Source organism: Tinamus guttatus, unplaced genomic scaffold (assembly GCF_059628265.1).
Source record: "Tinamus guttatus ecotype Peru unplaced genomic scaffold, ASM5962826v1 Tinamus_guttatus_pri_ptg000064l, whole genome shotgun sequence".
NCBI lineage: Eukaryota > Metazoa > Chordata > Aves > Tinamiformes > Tinamidae > Tinamus > Tinamus guttatus.
Window position 1 is genome coordinate 291,085 of NW_028288598.1, and position 25,465 is coordinate 316,549.

Here is a 25,465-nt window from a genome sequence, read left to right on the forward strand (position 1 = left end):
GATCGGGCGCCACGTGACCCGCGCGGTGCCTGCGCGGCCCGGGCGCGTATTGTCCGCAGCGGCGCCGGCCCGTGAGCGGGGCAGCGGCGCGCGCGCGGGCGGCTCCTCCCCCCGCCGCGCGGCCTCCTCCCCGCCGCGCGCCCCCGCGGCGCTAAGATGGCTGGCGGTGGGCGGTGAGGGCCGCGGCGCGCGGGGAGCCGCTGCCGGCCGGGCGGGAGCGGCGCCATGTCCGCCTTCGCGCTGGAGGAGACGCTCGAGGCGGACTGGGTGGCCGTGAGGCCGCACGCTTTCCAGGAGCACGAGAAGCACAAGTTCGCCTTCATCGTGGCGTGGAACGAAATCGAGGGCAAGTTCGCCATCACCTGCCACAACCGCACGGCGCAGCGGCAGCGCAGCGGCACCCGGGAGTTGCGCCGCCGCGGCCCCGCGCCCGCCGCCCTGGCCCGCAGCCCCGCGCGCCGCCGCGGCGCCGAGCCCGTCCCGGCGCCGCGGAGCCCACTGCGCGCGCGGACCAGCCCGGCCCGCGGCGGTGCCGAGGCGGCCGCCGAGGACATGGAAGTGCTGGAGCTGGACAGGGAGGAGGCGGCCGACGCGGAGCCCGCGGCGGAGGAGTGCAGCTGGGCCGGCCTCTTCTCCTTCCAGGACCTGCGGGCCGTGCACCAGCAGCTGTGCTCCGTGAACTCGGAGCTGGAGCCCTACCTGCCCGCCTTCCCCGAGGAGCCCTCGGGGATGTGGACCGTGCTCTTCGGGGCGCCGGAGCTCTCCGAGCAGGAGATGGACGCGCTCTGCTGCAAGCTGCAGGTTTACCTGGTGCACAGCTTGGATACGTGCGGTTGGAAGATCCTCTCGCAGGTGCTCTTCACCGAGACCGACGACCCCGAGGAGTATTACGAGAGCCTGAGCGAGCTGCGGCAGAAGGGCTACGAGGAGGTGCTGCAGCGGGCCCGCCGGCGGATCCAGGAGGTGAGACCACCCCGTGCTCCACGTCCTCCACCTCCACGTGGCCTGGATGCTCTTTCCTGCTGTGTAGCTGAAAAATAAAACTTGGAGAGTATAAGAAAATGAGGATTAACCCTTCCCAAGATATCTAGATGCAGATCTGCTTGGTTGTCCAGTGTGGCTCAGCACTTGGTTACGTGCAGTAGAATTTAGAGGTTTGTGACCGAGAACCTGATGGATTTGGCAAGGTCTCACTGCCAGACTTGTTTTGAGTTGCACCAGAGCAGGTTGGAGCCAGGATTTTTCTATTTAATGGGAGCAGCAGTGTGTAGTGTTTGACAGCACAGTTGAGATTTCTTAAGCCAACAGTTCTAGGTTCTAATGTGCTCTCAATCTAGTATTTCAAGTGAGATGATGCTTCCAGTGGCAATGGAATAACTACACTTACATTGAGCTGGTATTTTAAGACTAAGCTACCTTGGAGTTAGGATTTTACGAAAGCAAACTGTCTGGTCCTAGCAAGTTTTACCCTATTGCCATTGCCAAGCAGCATCTGTTACAGTACCTGGACATTTCAAGTCATACTTGTTCGTTTGCTTTATGCTGTTTACAGCGAAGCTGTTGAGGATGTTGGTTGTTCTAACATTTCCTTTTAGACTGTGAGATTTTTTCCCACTTCTTTGTGGACTGAGATACTTGGGGATCCAGATTTTCACAGTAGTTATGAGAATTTTACTCTTGCCTTTGTGTTTGTGTAACCTTTGTCGAGAATGTACAGAGGGTGATTTAGACAAGGCTTTTAATTTTGCAAATGCCATCTAAGTTCTATTGTACGGATATAAACTGAGGTTGGCTGCTCCAGTTGCTCATATATTTATCCTCCCTTTATTTCATGTTCAAAAATAGTAGTGAACTTCTTGGAAATGATTATCAAACTCAAAATGCATTTTTTTTTTCTAGAACCACTGATTCAAAATTACTCTGCAAGAACTGTTTGTTATGTGGAACATTTCAAGTTCTGTTAGCACCAGCGGCAAGGGGAAAAATGGTTATTGGTAGGTTATGCAAGCTTCATCAAGGATCAAAATGTTGAAACTACAGCATCTTAGTCCCAATTAATATTTAGAACTTGGCACACATACGTGTATTTGGCCATAGGGCCACCTTCCTTCTCCATGGTAACCAATCCAGTAGTGCACCTAAAGCCAGTACAGCAGTACTTCTGACACTGTTTATTGTGTAAATTGACACTTCTTTAATTAAAGGTAGTTCATGTTTAAGAAGGGAAACCAATAGAGTGACCTGCTCTTTCCCTTTTGACTCTCGGGTTTCTCTTTTTCTTACCTCTTAGTGGTTTACTTTGTTTGGGATGTCTTTCTTTTGAGCAAATAGTAGTATCATTTGTCATTGCAATTCCAAGAAAGTGAAGCAATGGATGATGGGTATTGCTGGGTATTTCTGACATAAGGTTTTTCTTGGTATCAAGAAACAACTACAGAATCAACATTTAATCTTTTTTATTTATTTACTTTTCTATCTGTATTTGAAATCAGCCTGTTAGCTGTTGAATTCCTGCAATTTTAAGTGAGTTTGCCTCATGTTAGAACTTTGGGAAGAAAGGACTAATGTGTTTTCATTTGCAACTGAAAAAGATATCCAATAATACAGAAGGTCTTCCTGAATGTAAGCTTCTTAAAAGAGCAAGTTTAGACCATGAAGATTTTGGGCATAACATTTCCAAATAGCTTCTGGGCTTCATAATTTAATATATCTGCTTTTCCAGGGCAAGTTTCTCGGTGCAATTAATGCACTTGTAAAATGCTCGCACAGTCAGTTCATTATGTTCTTTGGGATGGAGAAGCAAAGTGAGCAGCAAAATCTTCTGCTTTCATTGTTTCAGCATCCCCTGCTTGGCCATCTGCTGTGTTTCGTAAGTTAGACACTAGCCAGTTTATTTTCACAGCAGTTAATAATTGCTGCCCTTTGTAATAGGCATTTCTATCTATTTCAATTATAAACCTTTAATAAGCCGGAAAAATGTTGCAAGTAGAAACAGATGCAAGATCAGGAAGGAAAAAATAGAGTAACTTTATAACCTGGAATTATTTTCTTCTACATAACTTGCCTTTTTGAAATAACACAAGTTTTTATTTTTTGAAGTAGAGCGTTAATTCTGAAAAAAATAAGGATAGTTAATTTATGCTGAAGCAGAAGCTTTTACCTATAGGAGGAAACTCTTCTCTAGCTTTTTTTTGAATACTAATACACATTTTTTTTGAGTCCTCATTCATTAAGTTTATGCTTCTTCAAAAAATTAATCAGATGCTTAAGTAGAAGACTAAGCTCCCAAATGTAAACAGGAGAAAGAATCAGTTAATAGCTAGATAAAAGAAAAAGTTATTATTTTAATAAAGAGGATGCCACTTGAGTCCCCATTTGGGATTCCAACCTCTTGGTCAGTATTACCAATATTTAAAAGTTCCTTTCTTTTCTCTGTCACTGCCAATTTCCTGGCTGTTACAGTTTAGAAGGAGCTTCTGTAGGACAAGTGTCCCTGCTTGTAATTTTCTCCCTAGCGGTAGCAAAGATTGTGCAGTGTCTCTTTAGCAGTGCTATTTTGGAAGGAGGTTGAATGTGGACATCGTTATGCTGAATAAAAAGTGTTGTTCTTTGTGTAATTTAAAATATGGTTGAGGGGTTGATGACTTAATCCTGCCTGCAAATGTAGCCCATCACATGTTTTTGCTTTTATTCGCTTCTGCCTAGCGAGTCGTGGGTCCTGGAAGCCTCTCTTTGCACTACATGTGTTCTTCAACAGCTCTGAATTAATGGGACCTGTGAATGCCTCTGTTTCCTATAGCTCTTAAGCACCACAGTTGTGTGAAGTTTGGCAGATGACAGTCTATAGGACCTTGAATGCCAGTTACAGAGACTTTGTGTCGTTTTACTGTTGTTTGGGAAAGTCTTGGAATTGTGATGTTTGCAGGCAGACTGAAAAGTCACCCAGCATCTCCTCACTTGCTGTATGTGTTCCTTTAATTGCTTTAATAGAAACACTTTCAGTGCAGGGTTAAATTCTGAAGGCATTCTGAGACCACCGTGTTTTTCTGTGGTTAGTTTAAGGCTGTTGGGAGTGAGGACCTATTGATATTTTTAAACTCTTTCCCTTGTATACTAGAAGGTTTTGTTAAGCATGAGAAAAGCCCTAGAGACTTTAATTAGATGTTGATAGGCTTCATTTTACTTTTGATTCAAGGAGTTAGAAAGATTATTTTCCATTTAACCTCTATGAGTAACAACTCACTGTTGTATGAGAAGAAAATATTATTAGAAAGCAGTGTTGTCACTTTTTTCCCGTTCTTATTTGGTGTGTACACTTTTTTTTTTAATGACCTTTGCATAGCTTTAGTAAAGAAGTTTGGTTTTGAATGAATGAACTAGGATTGTCAAATCATACAAATTGATAAGGAGCTAGTCCACTTGTAACTGATAGAATTGCACAGCTGCCAATTTCAAAGGATGTCAGCACATACTTTGTGTTCATCAAAAAAACCCTAAGTAATAGCCATGGTTGAGCCTTTGAGCCTCTTCTGATATTCAGTGAAAATAAAGTTCATGATGCGCTCTCAGCAACTAAGACACTGCTCCTTGCTTCTGTGCATTCAGTACTAAAATGAATATGTCTATGTTAGGTAGCAGGCCACTGCAAAAATAACGTGACTTTTCCATATTAAAGTAGCTGTTTCCACTGGGTGATCTACTGTTAGGTGCAGTGCAATTCAAAGACTGGGCTTTTTGTTTGTTGTGAGATCTGTATGTTAACTGCAGTGATTGGATTTAGAAAATATATATATATATATATATATATATAGTGAGAAAGCAGAACACTGGTTCAAACTTAACTTTGCAAACACAGAAGGTTAAAAGAAGATGTACCGTTGATATTTTCTTTCTATTCATGTGAATAGAACTAGATTAATACTGAACCTTCTGGAAATCCTTCCAATTTTTGTTCGCAAGCTTTCTGTCCGTGCTCATCAGCTGCAGTGACAACAGTTGTTTTCAGTAAAGCTGTTTTGGTTCTTTCCTGAACACTTGATAAACAAGCTGTTTAAGTAGGTTGTGCTGTAGGTTAGTGCTAACCCAACCTTAGCATCTCTTGGCAGCTGTAGGGAGAGCTGTGTGGAATTGAGAGCAGTCTCCAAGCTCTTAGGAAACAGCCGCATGATAATAATACTCCAGCTAGGACTTCTGTTGCTGTCCGACCAAAGATGTTTTTCTCAGTGTTTATCCTTGCCAGTCATCATCTTTTTATTTATATAAAGCTGCAGTTGGAGCCACTAGCAATTATTTCTGGCTGTTTTGACCTAGTCCTAAGTTAATAAGAACTTTAAAGGCTTTGGCATCTCTGGAGGCTGGAAGTTCGCACCCAGCTTATGCAGTAAGCATGAAAGCCAGCAGCAAGAATACTGTGCTGTGTTTTTGGGTAAGCACAGTGACATGCGCACCGTTTCCAGAAGTGAAGGCAAAAAGCAAAGTCACATAGATATTGTTCTTGATAGAAAGGGTTTTATGTCACTTGAGATTCCTGGGCCCTTATAGCAGAAAGGGTGAACAGAGCAACAGCTTAATCATATGATGAACGTAGAGTTACCAAAAGTCTTAAGATGTGATTGCATACCATTCTAAAATACATGCTTTAAAATGGCTTCTAGCATTAAGTATGTAAAGGAAATCAGACTACATTACCACATTACTCAGTGTTTGCTTCTTTCCTTAGCTTGTGAAGTATAATCTTCTAAGCCTTATGCAAATTACTATTTATCCTTTAATTAGATTTTTTAAATCATTTGTCTGTCTTCTGCTTGAGATCCTCATGATTTTTTTTTCTATTGCTGCTTGCTTTTAATTCTTGTTTTTTTTAGGTAGCATCAAATTGCCTCAGAGATCCATGGACTGGTGAATGTGGGCTAATTAGAGTTTTGGCTACTGATGTTGTTTTTCTCAATCTTTTTGTATTGTCTCTTTTCCAGTCTCAGTGGGATACTTCTAGATTTTATGTAATTTTTTTTTTCCTCTTTCTGTAAGCCACATATGGGAAACATATGTGGATAGACTTCATGTGTTGTTTTATTAATGCCTTGTTAGTTTGATGAGAGCTAGCTGAAGATGATCCCAAACACTACTGTATTTGAAGAGGGTGGAATGCTTACAGTAATGTGCATTATTTTAAGACATAAAGAAGTATAAATGATATATACACAAAAAAAGGAAAACTCCTTGAAGAATTTGCTTGCCTAGCAATACTTAAGTTTCACATCAAAAATAATCGTAGTAATATTAATAAATACATAGCTATACAGCTCAATGTGACCAGTAAGTCTGATGCTAATTTTTAGAAATTAAAGAAACAGCTTGCTAATCTCATAGTTCTTGTCCCTATCCAAATACCTGAGAAGTAGGAATAAAATAAAATATGAACTTTATCTGCACTGGGGTCGAGAGACAATTTCTGTCTTGTGGTCAGGAGAGTATTCTGATGACAAGATCAAGTTATTTCATGTTTCAGATAAAAATGTGAATTGTTTATTTCACAAGGACCTTTTTTCATTTCCTGTTAAAGTTGTTCTAGTTGATATGTAGTTTATGTAGTTGCAACATTTTTATATGCCAGAATATTCTGAACTGGAACATATAGCCCATGTAACCAACACTCTGTTACCTTTATACTGCTTGGAATTTACAGCCCACTACACTTTGTAGTGTTTAGATCTGGTCTTGGCCTTGTGGGTTTTTTTTTTTGTGTTGTTTTGTTTGTTTGTTTTCTCCTTCATATTTACCTTAACTTTGCCTTCTTGCATATATATATATATATATATATATTTTTTTTTTCCAAGCATTATTTTCTTTCTCCCTTATATATGAAATGTCCTACAGGACTCAGGCCATCGGGTCAGTGCCTTTCAACATTGCTTTATTATTTATTTATTTATTTTTTTTTTTAACTTTTTCTACCCCCTTATTTCTGGTTGAGATGGTGTTACACGGGCCAGTTTAGCATGAGGAAATAGATTATTTCTAGTAATTACATCTCTTTACGTTTCTTTTTATAATAAAGGCTTACAGATGATCAGTGGCGATTTTTTAGCTTATGTGTATGTGCTCATATATATAATATTGCTGGAGAAGCAATAGAGCTGGAGAAGCCTCTGAAAAGCTGAAATCACCATTTTCCTGTAGGTAGCCATGTGATCCTTCTTGGGGAGTGCTTTTAGCATCCCTTTCTTTAATATTAGGAGAATTGTAGCATTATAGTCCACAAAGAAATCTCTACTGTACAAGAGAATGCTAGTCCAAGTAGGAACTCTGTCCAACTAAAAATAAATCCGTGGAATTCCTTCTTTTTTTTTTTTCCAGGAGACAGAAACATAACTTTAGGAGATGTGGTAGGGAGAGAGGGAAAAAGGAGCAGGGAGAGGGAGGGAGAATTATGATGTCCTTAAGACCAATTTTGATTAACTTTTTGATATATCACATGAATGCACAGTAGTGGAGGTTGTCAGAGACTTTGGAGATGGTCTGGTCCAGCCTCGCTGCTCAAGCAGGATCAGGAATTGCGTGCATTTGGGTTTGGAATCTCTCCAAGGATGGAGACTACAACCTCTCCAAATAATCTGTTTCAGTGTTCACCTGCTGCCACAGTGAAAAAGCGTTGTGATGAGGTGGAATTTCTTGTTCTTCGATTTGTGTCTATTGCCTCCTGTCCTATCACTCAGTGGGCATCTTCCCACCAGATATTTCTAAACATTGATAAAATTCCCCAAGTCTTATCTTCTGCAGTCTAAACAGCCTTAATCATCTTCATGGCCCTTCATTGGACGTGCTCTGGGAGGTCCATGTCTTTCTTGTAGGGGAGCACAGAGCTGCACACAGCGCTTTGGATTGAGTGTTGAGTAGAAGGAAGAATATATTTGAGCAGGTGCTCAGAATGCTGCTTGGTAGTAGAGTGAGGTTATGTTATGAGGTACCAAGTCTGCTGCTTTAGATGCTGAAGGTATCTTCTAAATGTAGCTCAATCTACCTTGTCCTTTATTTTCTGCATGGAAGAAACAACTTTTCAGATTTGGCAATATTATAGTTCTGCTATGGGGGTACTGAGCAACAGTAGAAAAAACATGGAACATTTATTGAACTTTATTAGATGAATCTGTGCCTAGATTTTTTTTTTTTTTTTTTTCAATTTTGGGTAATTCCAGTGCGAGGTGCTAGTAATATAAAAGCTATTCATCATTTCTTCCTTCTGTCCCAGAAAACAATCAGAAGTAATTACAAAAAAAATCAGATTATTTTTAAATTTTTGTCACAAATTAATGTAAATTTACTATATAATAAACACTTGTAAATAAGATTCTGTTGCCATAAGCATTTCACTATGTTAAAAAACAAATGTTCAAAGTTTTTATACTGATCTTTATTAGAAGACTGAGAATTTTTAAGGAAAGGAGCCAAAGCTAATATGCATTGGAACAGTGTATTTGAATTACTCATGCATCTTTTAGGGTACTAGCATCACTATAACCACTCAGAACAAAGATCTTCGAATCGTTCCCTGAAAACCCCTACTTCAACCGCAGTGCTGTTTAATAGCAACCATGTAAGAAGGTTTAAGAATGGGAATGAAAGAGTTATCGTGTCCTCAAGGAAAGTAATAGTATGATCTCATCTAGAAATCTGATGGTGATATCTGCTAGAGCATGGGTTAGTATTTAAGAAAAATTACTGTAGCCCTTGGATAACTGGAAACATGATTATAAAAGTAGTCCAAATCTTTTGGACAGGAAGATTGGATGATCTCATAGCATCTTCTAGTCATAAATGCTATAAATTAATGTGGGAAATGTGTTTTTGTTTTAGTTAGTTGTTGAAAGTTGGCTGACTTTTCTGAAGGAGATGGGCTTAAATATAGTTAAACCAAACCATTGTTAAGTTATCTTAAGAAACTATTATTAATCTTAGAAGTTTTAATTAAGAGTGCTAAATTCCTCCCTAATATAAAAATTACTTACCCCACCAGTACTAGGCTTTTCACTTGCAATTTCTCCACAAATGTCTCCTTGTTTATTAGTTCTTGCTTTTCATCTGTGTCCTTTCTTCTTAATAACTTCCTGTTAAAGGTTTGTTTGTGGAGTTGGATTTTACTTTTTGATTAGCTGATGTGAAGACAGCTCCCTTGGCAGACTGGTATCTGAAACTCCTCAGCTGTTTAGAGCACATGTAAAATATCTGATCATGTATCTGCTTCTTACTTTGTTGACTGTTACAAAAATTTTTACAGAGGTTGTTTTCAGTTGAAAATCTTCTGTTGGTAAGATTTCCTCTGGATTTTTCTGGATTTCCTCTTCATCTATTTGTTCCTGTTTGTGGTATTTGTACAGTGTAACCACACATTCCACCAGTGGAGTGGAATGGTAAGGCATTTTTTTATAATCTGTGAAGCAGACAAACAGTACCCATTCAAAAAAGTTTGAATGGTTTGTGGACATTAATTTAGTTTTTGGCTACAAACCACTAGAAATAAATGACTTCCGATAGTAGAAAGTAGCATTTTTTGGTCTTTGAAGGACAGCAATATTTGTTTACAATCATGTGGTGTTGCAGAAGATATTTTAAATATTTTTTTCACTTCACAGTAGTATAATTTAGCGAAGATTTCACATGTGGAAGGGAAGAATTTATGATGGGAGTTTAAAAAAATCCAAAGTGCTTGAAATATTGGGAAGAATTTTATTAATAGATAAGCTGTATGTATTTCAACTGTGTTTTATTGTGCTTCTTATATCTCTTTGGCTGCTATTTTTTTTCTTTTACATTTTTACATGAAAATTTATATCAGAAATACTAAGCGCCCACACTAGACATGACTAGGTTTTGTTTTTCCTACTTTTCATCTGTGTATCCTTCCCCTTGTTTTCCTGTGAAAATAGGAACAAAAAAAACCAACCCAAATGAATACCAACACAGAACACAGTTCTGATAGTAATTTAAATTGCTCTCTTCTGAAATGTTTTACTGTTAGAAAAGTGATTTAATAGCTTGCTAATTAATGCTATTTGCTGTTAGAGTGGGAGGAAAAGTAGTGTGCACAATATGGGATTTCAGGAGTTTTTTGATACCTTATTTAGCTTTTTATTAGTTAATAATACTAGACTGTGAATGTAGGGGGTGTTGTTGTTGGGGTTTATTTTTAAAGTTGCATTCAGCTTTTAAAATAATCAGTAGTTTGTAAACTTTCAGAATTTGGTTTAACCGTGCTTGGCATTGTTTCCTTCTTACGCCCGACTCTTCCATGCCTTTGGATAAGGTACAGTAGAGGCTGGATCCTTCAGTGTGCGTGTTGCACGTGCCCTTCAGAGTGAAGGCCATTACAGTCTGTCTTTTCTTGGCGTATTTTATGGCATAGCATGCACATTTACTTCAATGCGCGTTCTCACTCTTCTGGGTTATGGGTGTTTTTGGTCCGACTCCTGCAGGAAAAGTCAGAGCTTATTAGGATATAAGTAGAGTGCAGCTGTTTGCCAAGCCTTCAGGGTGAGGTGTGCCTCCAAGTCTTTTGGTTCAACGTTACTGTGTTTCAACTGATCGGTGATTCATTAATGACTTTATTGTTTAGTTATTTTGCCCATTTCCAAAGGGAGGAATAGGAGTCCGAGAGTTAACTTTGAAATAGTGAAAACTCCTCTATCTCATTCATCAAATTACATTTTAATGTGAATTCTTATTTCTAAGTTACTGACAGCTGGGAAAGAAACATGGCACTCCTGTGGAACCAGCCCCTGTTTGCTCTGATTTATATAGCTTGTTTGTGCTGCACCATTCCAAGCAATGAAACAAACAGCTGTCTTGTATTGGTACCAGTTCTTCAGAGGCCTTCACAAGATAGCATGAAATGTTCTGTGAGAGTGCTCTCTTTCTCTGATCCTAAACCCCTACCCGTATCTTGTTTGTTTGCTCTTTCTTTCATAGAATATCTGCAAACTTTGATGAACTTGTTTGCTATATATGCTTCTGGTTTGGTTTGATTATTTTAATTAACTTAGCGCTTCTGTAAACAGCTGTGCAGAAACCCCCACTCAAACCCAGGCATTCCCCTTTGCTCCGCGTTGCCAGATAGTTCAATCCCCCGTCTTCAAAAGCCTCCTTGGAAAAATTGGACCCTTTAGCATTTTGTCCGCTGAGTAGGTGGATGATTGCGCTGAGCACCAATTATAAACTCTGTGGTTTCCAAATCAGCTTTGTGTGGACCTCACTGGCTGGTCTCTTCCTGAGACTGATGCAGTGCTGCGCCCAGCGCTTTTCAGGCTGTTAATGCTGCCTCATTTGCTTCTGCCACCCCAACTGTCAGCAGCTTTTGCATTCTCCTGGATGGTTTCTGTCCCAAACAAGAAAGTCTGTTTTAGAGGATCTGTATCAGAGAGTCAGGTTTGGGTCATTACCGGGATATTCGGCTGCAAAAGTAATGCAAATATTCTTTTTAAATAAAAAAGCAAAAGGGGTTAATGATAATGCAGTCATGCAGGCAGAAAGCTGAAAGTTCTGGCAAAGCTTGATCTTTCAGCGACAGAAAGTAACCTTTTAAATAAGGGATCCTGTATATAAGAGAGGGGAAATATAAATTGCCTATAACATAGATTCCATATAGTTGAACATGCTGCTGATTAGCAGGAGCAGTGGGTGTGTTTGTTTTTAGTAAGAATGTTTTTGTTTTAAAAACTTTTTAAAAGTTTACTTTTTTAAAAAAGTAAAACTTTTTAAAGAAGAGAGTTTTAACAGAGAACAGAAACACTTTTAAACATTTTCTAATAAATCATCTTACAGTTTTCTAATATATCAACTTACAGTCTGAGTTCACTTGCTGAAATATTGCATTCAAATTCTACACACTCTGGAGTTCTATTTCTTTGGATTTTATAGGCTGGAGTTCTCTGTAGCCTATTGCTAGCTTATCAACAGGAGGATTTGATGTTTTTATACTTAGGACTGCTGTTTGGAAAGGATGTGAGTGTCTTAACTGCTTCATCTACAGCACTGTGCTTCTGCATTTCTTTCAAAGTTTTATAGTGTTTTTTTTTTTTTTAAATTACTGAAGACAGAAATAATCTCTGTTCAATACTTCAATACTTCTGCTGTTAAATTGAAGAAAAAAAGGTGTTTCCTGTGTGTTAGAGTCTATTTGCATAATGCCTGCCCAAAATACATTGTTCACAACTAAATGAATCCATATAACATCTATGAAACAGGATTCTTAAAATAAATGCAATATTGAATGGGTCTAGCGCTAGTTAGGCCTGTAAAGGATGTTACGTTTCCCTCCTCCACCCGCTTCTTTTAATAATATAGTTAAAATGTTGGAAAGTCAGAAACTCATCCTGAGGCTGTTGAAGTAAATGAACAGCAACACTGAATGTCTGTGCTGGGAATTAATCATCAGTGGGACATAAAGTATGCCACAAAAATTGTTCATTTATTTTTATGCTAATACACTGGAAACTGCACAGTTCTGAGGTACCAGGTTGATTTAAGCATTTGGCCAATTTAACTTATGTCTCTGTCTTGCTAAATGGCCCTAGCTGAGTTTGGTACATCTGATATGGTGTTTCCTCTTGGTACTGACTGTGACAACTTGAACATACTTAATAATGGCACTCGATGCAGCTGAGTATACTGAGAATATTTCAGACAGATGAGCATCCAACTTTAATGAACGGGTAGCAGATACATTGTATTTATTCCTTAGTGTCCTTAACCTGTGTTGAGTTTAAGCAAATCTGAATTGTGAGTATGTGCTTTTGAGATGATGATGATGTAAAGGTTGAGAGATTGACCTTCAAAGTCTGAAAATTACATAAGAGGAAAATTAATTTCAGATAGTCTTGCCTTTGTAAGTACATCAGGTACCTTCCTTATATCTCTTCCAGATTAGTTTTAGTAAAAGAGTTTTAGAAGAATTTTTTTTGGAAGTCATAAAAGAATTACAGCTGCATGTGATGCCTGCCCAGATAAATGCCCAAAATAGATGCAAAGCAAACATGTAAATATAAAAAAAAAAAGTAGTAGTGAATTTGTACTAATAGGAATGGGCAGATATTTTAGGAAGCCCTGTTTTTGTTTGTTTGGCTTTTTTATGAATTAGAAATGTTAGTATTTTAAAGTTTAAATTTTGGCAATTTCGTTAAAAAAATATAATGGAAATGTTGCAGATTTGAAGTTTGGCACCTGAACTCAGGTAATGTCATAGAGCGGCAGGTAAGGTTGGCAGAAATGTAGATCATTATTTTGTTTCACACGGGTGTGTGTGCGGTCGCACTGATGTGGCGGGGAGTTCTGTGGGTCCAAAGTTCAGGCAGGCCAGAAGAAAACAGACCTAGAAAGATCAAAATGTGATTTTTCTTGTCTTTGTCTTCTTTCTTATCACTCCTCCTTTCCCCCACCCCAGTCAAGAGTAGGAAACGTATGAAATAGCACATTTGATTAATTTGTCCTGGGTTGCTTTTCTTGCTGTCTGTTTTTGTGCTCACATTTATTAACTTTTGAAGACCCTGGGAAAGCAGTGACCAGTCAGAGCAATGAGCATTTTGTGTTAAGATGAGAGAGAGAACAACTAGAGAGAGAATTAAAGAAGTGCACATACTTGACTGGCTTAGCTCAAGGTGTGGGTGGGTGTTAAGACTTTCTTTGTATGTCTGAGGGATGATTTTGTGGGTGAGGGAAGATAACAGAAGAGGATAAGCAAATACAAGTTATTTTGTTGTTGTTTTTTAGCAAGAGTGTTTGAACACATTCACTGAACTGGGATTTTTATCACTTTACGCAGCTTCTGGAGAAACATAAGAACACAGAAAGCATGGTAGAGCTGCTTGAATTGTATCAGATGGAAGATGAAGCCTACAGTAGTCTGGCAGAAGCTACCACAGAACTGTATCAGTACTTACTGCAGCCCTTTCGAGATATGAGGGAACTTGCAATGCTTCGAAGACAGCAGATAAAGGTATGGACGTATTAATATTTCCACATGAATATGTTAATATTTTCCATATTAATGGTAAAATCGTACCGTTTCTTTAGCTTTAAAATTGTACTCTAGACACTTTATTAATGGAGAAGTTTTATTTTTGAGAAGTTATTGCTTGTAAACTTTTGTCTATTTTAAAATACATCTTTAGACAGTTTGAAGGCCTTCTCTAGCTCTCCGAAACTTTGCACAGAAACACCACACCACACACACCACAAAATATATTTGTGTCTGTGCATATAAGGCTATGCACATATGAACATGTATACACAAATCTGTTGCATTTTACAGTGTGCTGGGATTTTTCCTTTGTCTAGAGAGAAATGAGTTAAAAAAAAACCCTAGACACTACTTTTACTATATAGTAAATGCAGTGAAGGTTTCATCACTAAATGTTGTCCCTGTTCCTTTTGGTTCCTGCACGCAGAGGAGCGTTTGGGAACAGCTAGCACATCTCTACATACGCAGCTGAATGTCACTCCTTGAGCTTCCTGTGTTCAGCTCACTAAACTGATTGCAGAATTGCATACGTGAAGCCTATAACTTTGATTGCTGGAAAAATGACTAATATCTAAAAGAGAGGCACATGCTGTTCTCTTTAAGATTGCTTATACAGTAGCTTATTTTCCATTTTAGTCAGAGATAATATGGTAAAGCATTAGGAGTTGGTGCTTCTCATGTTGTAAAACGCTTAAAACATGGAGAGTGCATTAATAACATGTAATTTGTTGTAACTTAAGAAATAGTGTTTTTCTTAGTGCTTTGAGTATAAAATGATGGAGGCAGGTGGGAGGATTCAAGATTACAAACTAATTTTATGTTGACCTTTTTCTGTGTCTATAACTAAAATAAATTTTCAGAAAGTTCAGCAACCTGAAATTAACCCTGTGAATTTATGTAATGGTATTTGAACTCGTAGCATTTCCCCTGTGTGAGCAGTGTCAGTGCATAGAAATTGTGGTGTCTGTCTTTTTCAGATGTGTTGTTGAGTATTATGAACAAATTACTTAATAAAAAGGTTTGTTCAGTGCATGATGAAATAGTCCCCTTTTTTTTTGAATTTGTAGCATAGAATTTTTTTTTCTGTCAAGCAAGAAAAGATACATATCATATTGAATATGGAACAAAACCAAACTCGTTGATATCTTGATTTTTCAGTTTTAAAATATCTTCCATTTGTTTGTTTCTTTTTATTGTCCTTGTAATAGTAACTTTGGTAAACTTCAGAGACATGTCCTGGGGTTGATTTCTTTAGTAGTAGATTGTTGCATCAAATGTAGATTGTTCTCTTCCTAACTTGGCAATTTTTGAGCTGTAAAGCTTGGTCATCTGTGTTATGTGGTAGAGAAGGATGTCATCTCTTGTTTTTCATTTCACTGTCTGAGAGAAAGCAGTTCTTGTATCTAGGATGACAAAATGTATACTGTGCTGTGTAGCTAGGGTAGAGGAATTGGTTTATAAATAGAGCTTGTACATGAGATGGTTTGTATTAACTTGCAGCATATGTGTTTCTGGAAGGCTTAGAAATGCAACAGAGCTCCACAGGTTTTGTAAACCCGTAGGGCTGGGGCTGGCTCTGTTCTCCGGCTTCCCAGAGGTGCTTCTGAAGTGTCAGACCTCAGTGAAACAGAGCTGTGGACGTACAGAACCGTTTAAATAAAGACTTGCAAGGAGAGAGATACAATTGGATGGTAGGGTAGGGTAAGGAGAGAAGAACGTGCAGAGTGAGTTGCTAAAATCCAAGGAAAAAATATTACAGGGATAGTTCGGCTTGAATACAAAATGCTGTATTTATTCAAGATTGCGTATTAGGCATCAGGAGCTGGAAAACTGGTGATGGAGTATTTCTCCCAAAAGGTGGAAAAAGCTAACTGTGGTCTGGTGCCTTTGAATTCACACAGTTAAAATCTGAATTTTGTCAGATATTCCATTACAAAATTATGGAGGGAACAGGCCACTTCTAGTAGCTGGCATTTGACTGAAACTTACTGACAGATTGAGCCTTAAGCCCTTTACGACCACAATATAAAGTGGTCTTTGATACATGTTACAGGTCTGATTGCTTTTTCAAAAATGTCTTTCAGAAGAATAACTTCACAGGTCAAAATAACCCAAAGCCTTCTACATATGTATGGCTGTGTTCACCACCCTTGAGAGAGAGAAAAAAAACTTTTTTATTTTGGGTTTTTATTTTGGCAGTACTTCATGGACATGGTGACCTAGGCACTGTGTCTCTGATCAAAACCCAAGTGTTGTCAAGGAGTGGCTTTCCTTTGTTAAGGCATTTTTTAAAATGTTCTTGGTATTAGGCTAAAATAAAACATAAGGTAAATTGCTTCACAGCCAACATATGGGTGCCAGCAAAACTTTGCCATAAGCGTTCTTGAAGGGCTGGGTTGAACTGGGTTTGCTCAGCTGAGCACTGCCACAGTCTGTACAGGTGAGAGGCTATGGTCGCAATCACCTCCATGCAGATTTGGGAAATGAGAACATGAAAAGGTAATCATATCCTATGTGCTTAAAAGCACTCCTAGTTTCATTAGAAGCATTTTCTTTATCTTTTGTCTCTACTAATGTTGAGGTTTAACATTGGAATAATAGGCTAGAGCAGTAATTAGCTTGATAAATAGCTTAATATAATTTACTTTTTTATTATAGAATTGTTTATTAGTCTGTGTTACTCTCCCAAGCTCCACAGAAAAATCTAACTTCGGCTGAAATATATACCAGTTTTGTTTTTATATTTAACGGTGAACTGCAGTAGTATTGAACCTCGTTGCAAATTTGACTTTGATTTGTTTAAAATGAAATAGTTTGAAACAAATTATGTTACATTTAGCATTTTAACTGTCATGGAGGAAAGGACTCACACTTTGAAAACAAGTTCAAAGCAAAAGATAAGTTTAATCATAACAATAGCTAAAATGATGAGAGAATATTTTTTTAAAACTCTGATGGTTTACTAGGTTTGAATGAAAACTGAATACCTGTTCCATTCTTATTATGAATCTCATGTGAGTGATATTTATTAAAAAAATCCATTGCCTATGCTTGGAAAATCAACTGAAGATGTTTTAGGGAGGGGAATGTTTTCAAACACTGATAGTCTTAAGTTCTAGCCTTGCTCCCAGACATCAAATAGATGACCTCTGTATTGCAAAATCCACGATCTTTTTTTTTTTTTTTTTTTAATTTAGGTCTAGAATAGTTAATGTCTTAGCTGATTTTTTCAACTAAGGGTGTTCTTAAATGTTGCATTGTCTTTGAGTGTGTACTCATCTTGCAGTAAATATGTGAAAGCAAAGCTGCCTGTAAGACCCATTAGAGGACACTAAAGCAGCAACAATAAAATGTCAAGGTTACTTGCGTGCCAGTAAGCTCAACCTTGTTCCTCACTTTGTGCAAACAGGTAGTTACAGACTGGTTAATGACTTGCTGGCAACAATTACACAAAAAAAATCTAATTAAAAAAACTTAAAGCATTACTCAGAGGACAGAGTAAAACACTGAAAACTTGATAATTCATAGAGTATATCTGTAGTTGAGAGTGTATCCTCACATCATTAGAAATTATAGTTAGATAGATTTGGATTTTGAAAAACTTGCAGAGCTGGGGAGAAATGGTAGTCTAAGTTTATGCAAAATGCCTGGATTTGTAATGAAGCTAACAGATATTTTTTGAAAGCATTCTTTTCTTATTTGAGAAAATTGGTGTAATAGGAAAGGTAGTATGCCAGTCTCTGTTTGCATTCCCTATTGGACTCTCCTGGAGATTTATACAGCTGCTCTTTCTGTGAGTTCATATCCGAATGTATCCTTGATTTTTGAAACTAAGATTTTTTTGATCCTTTTGAGGAAAGGGTGCTGTAAACTGGCAATATGATGACAGGCTGGCCCGTGACCTGAGTCAGTGAGGAATGTGAGCACCTGAGCGCTGACCGCAAAACCCTGGCGCAGAACGGTGTTTGGAGTTCCCTTACAAAAGGCCTGGCAATAAAACAGCAATTTCATTGTCAATAAGTGTAAAGGAATGCATGGGTGGACACTGATGACAACATCTGTAGGTGTTGTCACTTACCCATTCATATGCCCTTAATTAGCTATTACACCTGAGGAAAAGATATGAGAATTAGTGTGTGCTGGGGGGAGCTCTCTGAGAAGAGCTTGCTGTTCAGCGTCTTTTAAAGGAAAGTAAAGGTTTTGAATTATTAATAAAGAACTTCATGCCTCTGCATACATCCAGGATATATTTGCATCTTAAACACTGTATAGTTTTAGTCTGTCCTGCTCAGAAGGATACGGTAGAATCAGAAGAGTTAAAGGATATCAAAAACGATCATAAGGATGTTACTAATAGCCCCAGCACAGAGACAGAATAAAGTAGATCACTTTTGTTTGGAAAGAGGTAATTCATGGAAAATAAGAGATTTATACAATTGTGAAGGAAATACAGAATGATTTCTTCCACAACTTTCTATGCTAAAGGATGCATCCTTCTGCCCCTATTTAAATTTTGGTGCTTTAAAATAGCCTGCAAATAAAAGTAAGCCAAGTATCCCCGTTCTCTTCCTCACAGTGCCCTTTACTAAAGGGACGTTGCTTGGTCTGTGGCAATAATTTCCATAGTTTAATTATGAGTTCAGAAAGAGGCAGCCCCACCAGTTATTAACTATGATTAGTATTCTGCTCAGGAAGCCTCAAAGCTGGTCTGTAATGGAAGCTGGGAAATATCAAACAATCCATCACCTTGTTTCTTAAATTTTCTCCAAGGATTAGTAATAGTTGGAAGCAAGTGCTAGGACAATCTTGGTTCTGATCTAAAATTAGAATATTGGAGGAAATGGAAAGGAGAGATGCAGAGTCTGAGTATGCTTTGAAAAAGTTGCCTTGCAAGGGTTTTAAGCATGTAGAAAATACAAATTTTGTGTGTTCCTGGAGAAGGAAGGAAGAGACCTTCCAGTAATATTCCACAGGTTGTGGAGGGCCAGAAAACAGTTAAGGTCTTCATAAGTTCTGCAGGTCCATGTTATCTGAATCTATTAGCAAAATGAAATCTATTTGTTGTTGTTGTTGTTTGTTTATTTTTAAGCGTAGTTGTCATCTTCCCATATCTTGATACAGATACTGCAAAACCCTTATCGCTTGTACTAGTAGTTCCAGTAAGAACTGTAGACCCTCCAGTGTAAGTGAATTTGCAGTTTGCGTTAACATGGAAGTGAACGTCAGTAAGTCAATTTTACAGCAAAATGCTTTCACTTAATGTAAGTTGGGGCTGTACGTATGGAATTATAATATACTTTGGGAATTAGTCCTGGGTTCCTGTGGGGAGCATCGCTGAATTACAACCTGTAAGACCATCCTGGGGGTGTCTCAGTGCAGATGATAAATCTGAGATGCTGCCTGGCAAATAGGTTCGGGAGGCTGCGTCGTGAATGGCTGTCCTGCCTCTTAGACCGGGTCAAAGAAAGCTTATGAAATGCTTGTGCTAAAACACTTTTTCTAGATGAAGATATTTTTCCTAATATATTGCCTCTGTCATCTGTAATGTGCTCTCAGCTTGCTTTTATTCTTTCCTATAATTAACCAACCTGTTGGTATATCCTATTTTTTCTCCTTTTTGCCTATTATGAGTCCATCTAGGAGAACAGTAATGAAGGGAACTGTTGAAAGGTGACAGATCCCTTCCTAATCACAATGCGACCTATCCTAAATATATTTTCTGTCATTCTTGCCCTTACTGTCCCAGCTGTCTTCAGAAAGTGCCTGGAGGGTGCTGAAGAGCTTTTGTTTAGATATAAGCTATCTGACACGTAACCAAGTTCTGTAGTGGCAGGCCTGTTTCACATGTGCTGTCCATATGCTTACTCTCCTCTTTACGGTGAGTGTCCTTTTTGGGAAAATGATTACCAGAAAGAGAACTAGAGATATGGCTATATGATCTCCGCTGAAGTCGAGATAGACGACATCCGCCACTCTCCCCTCATCTATCCAGCCGGTCATTTCATCATAGAAGGCTATCAGGTTAGTCAGGCAAGATTTCCCCTTGGTGAATCCATGCTGACTACTCTTGAGCGCCTTCTTGTCCTCCATGTGCCTGGAGACAACAGCCAGTATGAGCCGTTCCATCACTTTTCCAGGGACGGAGGTGAGGCTGACTGGCCTGTAGTTGCCTGGGTCCTCCTTCTTGCCTTTTTTGAAGACTGGCGTGACATTGGCCTTCTTCCAGTCCCCCAGCACCTCCCCCGTTCTCCAGGATCTTTCAAAGATGATGGAGAGCGGCTTAGCTATGGCATCTGCCAGCTCCCGCAGCACTCTGGGGTGCATCCCATCAGGGCCCATGGATTTGTGGGTATCGAGGTTCCTTAGGTGCTCTCTGACCCAATCTTCCTCTACCCAGGGCAAGTCTTCCTCTCTCCAGGCTTCTTCTCTTGTCCCTAGGGCCTGGGGCTCTAAAGGGCTGCCCTTGGTAAACACCGAAGCAAAGAAGGCATTCAGCAACTCTGCTTTTTCTGTGTTTTTCATAACCAGGGTACCCACCCCATTCACCAGTGTTCACCCATTTACCAAAGTTTCTTAATTTTTAACTAAGATTATTTTTTACTGAATCAAAAATAGATACGTTATATTTAAAGGAAGTAGTATTTAGATGACAATGTGATTTAGTTTTTCTTTCCGCACTCTATTTCTGTCTTTTGGTACCTTCTCTTAGTCATGTTGAAGTTGAACAATAGTTACCCTAATTATATGTTACTGCTTATTGTATAAAACATCCCATGCTCTTTTTATGGACTGTAAAAGCAAAAGATGCTGGCATCATAAAGGTGCAGTAAGCAAAGCCTAAACATACTCATGTGTTGCAAGCAGTACTGGAATGCACGTAAGAGCTTAATGAGGGTTACTCCCTTCAGATTTATTCATTAAAAGGGATTATTTATTAAAGGGGAATATAGAACAGAAATTTCAAAATTCATGGACTTGTTCATGTTGTTGCTTAATGGCCAATGTGTTTTTCCCATTTCCTCATTAAGTTTGTAGCTGGGTTAAACTGTAGATTTGAGAGTAGTTTCTTCCTGCATTGCACGAAGGGGTTGCAGGTGAAGAGGCAATTTGCAAGTTTGAGAAAATGGATCTACCTGCCAAATATTCCTTCCAAGGAGTTACGGCATCCATAGAAGGGTCTCGCTGTCTTCTCCCCAGCTTTTGTCCCTATTTCAACAGTCACCTTCCCTTAATTAAGGCTCTAGGTCTTACCTTTAGGTTCCTGTAATAAGGCACAACTCAAATTATTTATCTTTTATGTGTAAGGATCTTAATTAAATCTTAATTTTGAATCGCATAAAATGTTTGGGCGTATTTAGATGTTTGCTGCAGTGGTGCTGTATAGGGCAGTTAGTATTTTACCACTGACTGTTCTTCATCTCTTTTTTCCTCTCTTCAATGTTTATCCTCCTGCATAAGGCTGTGACAAGCACAGATTTCATCAGTGACTGAGATAATCTAATTGTCTAGGTAGGCTGCACTTGAAAACTGTTTGTTTTTCCCTCTTCCCTTAAGCAATTGGTGATTGTCTATATATACATTCACAGTATAGCTCTGCTTTTTCTGCCTCTCCAGTGTGTGCCAGGTGCATGGCCAAAAGAGGCTCTTTACAAGCTCTCTATTGCTCTCCGTCTTTCAGTTTGCATTGGTTACTTGGCTTAGGCTGTGAAGAATGCCAGTAGTCACCTTTTGGATGGTTACTCTCAGTATTTTCTTTTGCACTTGGACCTTACTTTTAAGGACTTGGTTACATGTCGGAGAAATTAAATCAGAAGGGAAGAGAAGCTGGGCGCAGCTGGGCCCAAAAGTGGCTGTTTCCAAGGGACCAAAGAGGACTTTGCAAAATTGGCTGCCATTGGGAAAGTCAGTTGCTAATGAAAGCAAAGCTGAGATGTGAGGGCTGCCTTAAAGGACACAGTGCGAAGTGTGTTCATTGAGTACCACACAATGAAATCCTCTCCTTTGAAGTGAAAATTAAAGCAACTTGATTGCTTTCCTTCCCTTGCATTATAATGTGTGGCTGCTCTCAGTGAAACAGTGCTTTTGCTGAGGATACACAGTGCTGGCTCCGGTGGGCTGATAGGCACTTTGCTTCCATGGATATTGTTGATTCGCTTGACTCCTTGCAGGTTCCATGAGTTGAGGTGGCTTAGGCTGGCAGCAAGCGGCCCACTTAATTATCTTATAATTAAGTACGTTGTCCAAAGGGTGACAAATGCCTCACTGAGGACAAATCGCTGGATCAGCCCAAGAGCCTCCTCTGAGCATTTTGCATCCCTTAATTCCCAGGACTCTGTTCCTTAAACTTGCTCCATCCTCCATCGGAGGGAGGCTTTGGAGGCAGGGGCAGACACAGTGTGTGTTTTGGGGGAGATGGGCCCTCTCTCCTGTCTTACCCGAGCTCTCTTCCCTGAGCTTTGTAACGCAAGGCCAGTGAATGAAGGCACGGCTGAAATATTTGGGATTAGAGCTGAAGAAAGAAGGTCCTTCCCTTTCTGTCTCTTGTAAATACCTGCTCTTGGGGACAAAGATACGGTTGTACTTTGTACGTCATCAATCTCCAGTGCGCGCTCTGTGTGAATAATGTTTTGGCAGGCAAAACAGTATGAAGAACTGTTACTTTGAGTCTTTCTATTCTCTTAGAAATAACGACTGACAAGAATGTTACTCACATTACTCAGTGATCCTGTATCACTTCCAACATCAACTTTACCTAGGAATAGAGGAGGAGGATTTTCATGTTTTTTTTTTTTAATTCCTGTTTTTAAATGTTCGTATTTCATAATTTTCAGTACTTAATAAACATTTACTTAACTAGTCATTCACTGACATATACGTACACTTTTATTTGGAAATTTTCCTATCTGTTCAGTTATAGGCATTCTGTGTGGAAATTGTGGATTATTTGTGTTTCGTCTAGTTGCACAATAAGCCGTCTAGTAAAGTCAATGTTCAGCTATTGCATGTTTACATTTTTGTTTTGCCCATTGCCTTACAAAGCATATGGAAAACATATTGCCTTCACAATATTTTAGTCTGCTTTTTATTATTATTATTATTTTCAGTAGTTGGTGATCAGATAGCAGGCACTGTGCATTTTTGCTTCTAAAAGTCATCTTTCTTAGAAATGGGTTAAGTGGAAATTCGAAGGTGGATCCTGAATAGTCACTTAAAACACTTGTGTATGTAGTTCGATTTTTGAGACCAGGTTGAAGTTTTGTAAAATTAACATAAAAATTTGCTTCATTGGAACTTCAGATTAAAATAACAACCTGGATGATGATGATTTTTTTTCTGTTTTGTTAACAGTCTGCATTAGTGGGATGTCTTCTTGAGTGATACTAAATGAAAAATATTCAAAATTAAGGCTTTGGTCTGGCAGGATCAGACTTATTTGTTGTCTGCAGTGGGGACTGCTTAGGGAGAATGAAGATTATAACCTTAACTTGAAGGGACTGTGGGGGGAAAAAGAAGTCAATTTGGGGAGAGAAATTCATCTGTTTAACAATTAAAAAACTGAAGCTTTAAGGACTTTAGATAGTCATCACTTCAAAGCAAAATTGTTTTAGTTTTAGCAATGAAAAGATGTTTAAATTCCCAGTCACTAGGAAAATGTGTGTGTGTGTGTGTGTATTTTCCTTTCAGTAGAAATGCTGGTTGTTTGCTGGTAGTTCCTCCCTGCTCCTTTTTCTCCTTCTTTCTTTGACTTCCTTTCCCTTCCTTTCTCTGCCTTCCCACCTTTCTACTCCCTAACTTCTCTCCTTCCCCTTCTTCCTGAAACAGATTACTGTTGGCAAAATAGCAACAATTCCTTGTGTTGTTAATTATGGATTGCTTTATTTCAGATTTCAATCGAGAATGACTACCTAGGGCCCAGAAGAATTGAGAGTCTACAAAAAGAGGATGCCGATTGGCAGAAAAAAGCCCATGTGGCTGTGCTTTCTATTCAAGATCTTACAGTTAAATACTTTGAAATAACAGCTAAAGCACAAAAAGGTATTTTATTATTTTCTACTGTCCTGTACTTCAAATAAAAGATCTTTATTGTTTAGCATGTTCCTTATTGTCCTATGTGATTCTCCTCCCCCTTCCAGAATTATTCCTCCCCGAGAAAAAGGCAGTCATTGTTGCCTATTATTTTTTTAACTGTGTGTCTACTGAGTCTTTCACAAATGACCCTTCCCAGAACATCACCAGAAGCAGAGTAGCATATTTTCAGTAAAACTTCCAACCACCCCCTCAGTGTGATTGCATTAGCTGCGCTGTTCGTCTGCAAAGGATGTGAGAGCCAAATTCCCTGCTGGATTTTGCCCTCAGTGCGGGAGGTGGTAGACCACCATAGCAAGTGTTCAGTATCCCTATATCTCCTTTCCTTTTCCTGTCTCCTCTGCCTTTCATAGCTGTAAACATTAAGCAGCAACTCAGTTTGTCTACTCAGTGAGAACTGCTCTGTTGTTTAGAAGTCTTCATGGCATTTCTATACTTGAAGAGTGCAGCAGTTTTACTGAAGAGTTGCTCAGTTAAACCAGGGCATGCGACTTGTATGTCTGCACTTTTACTTATATCGTTTTGACTTAAATCCTAAGTTAATTAGGGCAAATAAACCCAAGGATGTCGTTTTGTGTTACTTAGTGTGGTTTAACTGTGCACTCCCGCTGCAAGCATTTGTGTCCCCCCCTCTACCCTGCCTGAGTGCCGGTTCCTGTCTCTTTCTTTGAATTAGTAACAATGATGATGCAACCCAATGAAGGAGCTGTATATACCTGAAATAAAATCTTTACTGATGAATAGTATGCTTCCTAGATCTTCCTAGATCTGCCTCAAAGGAAGCAGTCAGTGCAAAGAAAGAATACTTTCAGTTATACCCCAATTGAAATGAAATGAAACTGCACCTTATTTTCAAAAAGCAACTAAACTAGCCCAAGCATGTTGGAATCCATTTAATTAGAGCACATTTTCAATGTTTTTAATTAAATTGACTCCTTTTCTTCTGTAATGCCAAGTAAAAGCCCTTATTTAGGGGCTTTTAACGAATGTATTTTTACTATTACTTAACTTTCGTTTTGTTCACATATTGTTTTTATGTACAGGATTTTATTTTGTAATGTCACAATTGTTGGGAAAAAGCACAGAGAAATAAAATGCCTGGAGAATATTGACAACTGTAGACCTTTCCCTACCTTTTTTGTTTTGCTTTGCTTTTTGGCCTCCTGCTAGTCTATCACAGTGAGGTCTTACATGCAAAAATAATAATAGAGAGCAGAAGGGAAAAATACAGGTGAGAAGAGTAATGAGTGATTTTTTTTTTTTAAAAAATGATCTTTATTTTTATTTTCTTTATCTTTTTACTGCATATAGTGTTGTATTTTCTAACTCTTAGGGACTAGATGCTGCTCCTTTTGATCATGTGACTTTTAT

General features: G+C 39.0%; 1 protein-coding gene across 2 annotated transcripts in view; it reads left to right on the plus strand.

The window, feature by feature from the left end:
- The first annotated feature begins 210 nt into the window (after positions 1-210).
- The window catches only part of JMY (junction mediating and regulatory protein, p53 cofactor), a 48,691-nt gene continuing 23,436 nt past the window's right edge, over positions 211-25,465 (plus strand). For both annotated transcript variants that reach the window (XM_088519616.1, XM_088519615.1), the window contains exons 1-3: positions 211-963; positions 13,811-13,984; positions 23,893-24,043. In XM_088519616.1, coding sequence (XP_088375742.1) covers positions 226-963; positions 13,811-13,984; positions 23,893-24,043 — 1,063 coding nt within the window. In that variant the 5' untranslated portion in view covers positions 211-225. The remainder of the gene's footprint in view (positions 964-13,810; positions 13,985-23,892; positions 24,044-25,465) is intronic.